Raw genomic sequence first — 4,542 nt, 5'->3', positions numbered from 1 at the left:
AAGGAGAAAGGAAGGAAATATGAACAAGAACAGTCCTTCTAAACTTTCTAGGCTCAAGAGCTAAAATTAGTTCTTGTATGTGCCTGAGTCTATGTGAAAACTCAGACCATGTGGAGTAATGTAGATACATTTTCAACTTCACCAAAGGTGGTGCTGTGGCTTAGTTGGTGTTTGTCTAGTAAACAGGAGATCCTGAGTTCAGGTCCCACCAGTGCCTCAACGTTAAACAAACAGGATATAGCCTCTGATTAAGAAAGTAGCTGGAATATATAAATTGTTTATGAACCCACAAACACCAGGGTTCTAAAAGTAATTTTCTATTAGTAAAACTGTGGAGACAGTTTGTGTTAATAAAGACTCACACACCAGAGAAATGTCTTTCTGAGTTTTATTCACACACTTACTGACATCCAGCTACATCAAGTGAAGAAGATCATGTCACAGTGGGATTTTTACACCACATTTCCCCTTTGAGCATTTCAGTGAATTTCTAATACATCATCCATGAGCTGAATAACTATTTAAGACAAACTGACCAATCACCACCAGTTTAAACAAGTGACTTAATCCATTTTAACCACATCATCAATTGATAATTCAAATCAGGACCATAGTTGACCTGCTCTACCTCCTAAGCCACAGTTTCTCCCACAGATTCCACCAGCAATTAAGAGGCCCTTGACTATCAAAATGCTGGACATTTTCAAGGGTTTTGGACCTGTGGACATGTTCTGTTTACAGCAGTGTAATGTCTTGGTGGGTCCTTATGCTTTCTGATATAGACTTCAACCACAGTGGTCAGTTTTAACGTTTCTTCTTCGTGTGAATGCGCTGATGGGCTGTTAGAGCACTTGAACTAATGAAAGTTTTTCCACATTGCTCACACCAGTACGGCTTCTCTCCAGAGTGAATACGCTGATGTGTTTTCATGGTGCCCAAATCTGTGAAGGTTTTTCCACACTGGTCACAGCTGTACGGCTTTTCTCCAGAGTGAATATGCTGATGTCTTTTCAGGTGGCCTAACAGTGAGAAGGCTTTTCCACACTGGTCGCACCAATACGGCTTTTCTCCAGAGTGAATACGCTGATGTCTTTTCAGGGAGCCTAACTGTGAGAAGGCTTTTCCACACTGGTCGCACCAGTATGGCTTTTCTCCAGAGTGAATACGCTGATGTTTTTTCAGGTCGCCTAACTCTGTGAAGGCTTTTCCACACTGGTCACAGCTGTATGGCTTCTCTCCAGAGTGAATACGCTGATGACATTTGAGGGAGCCTAACTCTGTGAAGGCTTTTCCACACTGGTCGCACCAGTACGGCTTCTCTCCAGAGTGAATACGCTGATGTGTTTTCAGGGTGTCTAACACTGTGAAGGCTTTTCCACACTGGTCACAGCTATAGGGCTTCTCTCCAGAGTGAATACGCTGATGTGTTTTCAGGTTGATTAACTGTGAGAAGGCTTTTCCACACTGGTCACAGCTGTATGGCTTCTCTCCAGAGTGAATACGCTGATGTGTTTTCAGGTTGCCTAACTGTGAGAAGGTTTTTCCACACTGGTCGCACCAGTACGGCTTTTCTCCAGAGTGAATACGCTGATGTTTTTTCAGGGTGTCTAACACTGTGAAGGCTTTTCCACACTGGTCACAGCTATATGGCTTCTCTCCAGAGTGAATACGCTGGTGTGTTTTCAGGGTGTCTAACACTGTGAAGGCTTTTCCACACTGGTCACAGCAGTATGGCTTCTCTCCAGAGTGAATACGCTGATGTGTTTTAAGGTGGCCTAACGATGAGAAGGCTTTTCCACACTGGTCACAGCTGTATGGCTTCTCTCCTTTCTGTTTTTATAGAAAAAATATATGGAAAGTCAGTGTGAAATAACATGATAGAACAACCTAAAACTCATAAAATACATTTAAATGTCTATAAATCATAAGACTTGATACTTCATAAGAAAATTCAGTTCTATCTCAAGAAAGATGCCTCTTAAATTGGATGACATCTCCATTTCATACCTGCAAAAACAAGGTGACAGTAATGGAGTATGATGACCAAAATATTTACGTCCCCAAAATGGGCTGACCTCTGTGGGAATGCAGACACACTTTGTGTGACTAGTATGCAGCATAGTGTGTAAAGTGTACTCCTGTATGTTTTAGACACGTGACAGGGTCACCGCTCTTCACTATGTCTTTACTATGAGGGAAGGTAAAGGGAATGACAACTCCATATATGGTAATAGTCCGAATTCCTTTTTTGGAAAAGTACTGGTATGTGGGGGGTGGCCATCAGCTATATCTATCCTATAGTTTTCCCCTATAGCTCAGATCTCTCCGTGTGTCCCATGAGGGTTGATCTCCAGAGCGCTCTGTATAGTTTTAAATAAAACCTATAATCAGCTGAACCACTCCAGACGTCTTTGTGTACTTCCTCATTAAACGGACCTGGGTAAGTTAAATGCGAACTCAACAATTTGGTGGCCCGTACGGGGATGAGGAAAATTGGACTGACTGCCTGAGGAACGCATTGACAATATACTTGGCGCCACCGACAGGTCAGCAGAAACCTTTTCATGAATTCTGCATAATTGGCATATTCTAAAATTTCAATTGTCAATGTGTGAATCGGGATAGTTATAAATTTGGACGGTTTGGGGTGGTAGGTCGTCATTTCGTGTTGGATCGATTGACGAAAAAAAGAAATAAAACCGTGTTGGATCGGTAATAATAGAAAAACCGTGTTGGATCGGTGGGCTTTAAGCTTTTATTCCCGGTTGTGGCGGACCCACCAGTTCCTGACGGGGGACTGGCAGAGCTGGGTTGCAAGACCCAGGGAACTGGGGAACCCCGAAATAATAAGTCATGTCGGATTGACTCATAAACAAAGGACGCTGTGTTAGATAGGTTGTGTAGAATTTTAGGTTTTAAATATTGTGCATTTGTGTGGATGTCGAGGAAGTTTGAGTGAATCTATGTCAGTGTGAATCAAAGAGCGGGGGGTGAGGACAGTAAGTGTGTGTGTGTGTGGAAAGCGCCAGAGATAGAGAGAGACAGGAAGTGTAGGGGCGCGGGGTTTGTGAAGACAGAGAGAAACGCGGAAGTGAGAGAAGGTAAGGTAAGTAAGGCTCCGCCTATATTTGGGTCCCTCTACTGGAGGAAGAGGGAATTGTATTATAATTTATTTGGCTCCCTCTCCTGAAACAACTAGGGATAATAATAACTATAGATAGAGCCCCCTCTGGTGAGGAGGGGATAAATTAATAAATAAAATAAAATAAATAAATAAAATAAGAGAATAAAATAAATAAATAATAATAACAATAATAATAAACAAATAAATAAAAATAAAATAAATATATAATACAAGAATAAATGATAATAAATAAATATAAGAAGAATAATAAAGAATAATAATAGCAAAAATATACAAAATAAAGATAGACCATACATTAATTTGGAAGGCAGACTTGAATACAACAATGGAAAGACACCTGGACCAACAGGTAAGTGTTGAAAAAATGGGTGAAACTGGAAACTCAGGTGGCATCAACCCTGGCGGCAGGTTGGCTGAAGCAGGGGCAGAAGAATACAAAAGAAGAAATGGAAGAACAATATAGGAAGAAGTTAATGGATTTGATTAAGGAAAAAGGAAGAAACCCACAGGATCGAGCTGCCCTGATCCCATGGATATGGGAGAAGGCACATGGACACGAGAAATGGGTCAAGGAAGCAGGAATGGAAGGAGAAAAAGCTTCCATCCTTAGTAAAGGTAAGTTCAGACAGAGAAAACAGGAAGAGGAGGCAGAGGCCAGTACCTGGATTAATATAGCCCTGCTGTGGCAGAGTACCCAGCATCTACACAAGGATAAGACATGGATGGCCAAAGAGGGAACTGATGAGAAATTGCCGCCACCTTATTTCGTAAGTAGTCCATCTGCACCCTTGGTTCCTACTCTATATCCAGTAATAGAGATCAAAAAAGGAGAATTGCAAGTGCCTGATCTGCCTCAGCCTAGTCCACAGGTCCACACACAGAAATCAGGCTATAAAGAGTACATTGATTGGGAAACTTTGAAGTTAACTCCCTCTGGAAGTGGACGAAGCTCCCCGGATCACGCGGCAGAACCTGTTCCTTTTGCAGACAGAGCACATAGAGAGGGAGGCCCCAGGAACGTTCATATTCAAACACCTCCTGAGACGAAGGTAAGTACTGATAGGTGGACAGACCCACAGATATTAGACCGGGAAGTTTTGCTGAAGTTCACCCCACAAAGACACCCAAAGACAGGACAGATAGACCTCTGGGCGGAAGGAACATGAGGTCCAGAGATGAAGGAGGCTGAGGAAGAAGAAATGAACGGCTCAGCTGGAAAGGTGACTGGTAAACTAGAGGATCCAGGTCCTAGTGAGAACTAATTGCCAAAAGCTCAGATCATGGGGAGCCCCCAAGGGTCCCCCACCTTCCCCCAATCAGTCCTCCCAATCCATTGAGAGCAGCGAGGATGAAAAGGACCGACTGGAGGACGGGGAGGTAAATCAGCATCATTCTTT

The 4,542-nt window shown here is 42.7% G+C and overlaps 1 protein-coding gene across 1 annotated transcript; it reads right to left on the bottom strand.

Annotated features, from left to right (window-relative positions):
* Positions 1-650: 650 nt before the first annotated feature.
* LOC113143905 (zinc finger protein 678-like) lies at positions 651-1,824 on the bottom strand (the record flags this gene model as incomplete). The annotated part of the gene is made up of 1 exon (XM_033325123.1): positions 651-1,824. A coding segment is annotated over one exon (1,020 nt), but the record flags the coding sequence as incomplete, so codon positions are not given.
* Between the last annotated feature and the right edge of the window lie 2,718 nt (positions 1,825-4,542).

This window comes from Mastacembelus armatus, unplaced genomic scaffold, assembly GCF_900324485.2.
Source record: "Mastacembelus armatus unplaced genomic scaffold, fMasArm1.2, whole genome shotgun sequence".
In the NCBI taxonomy this organism is placed as follows: Eukaryota; Metazoa; Chordata; class Actinopteri; order Synbranchiformes; family Mastacembelidae; genus Mastacembelus; species Mastacembelus armatus.
The sequence above is the reverse complement of the archived record's forward strand: the minus strand, read 5'-3'. Positions and strand labels throughout refer to the sequence as shown.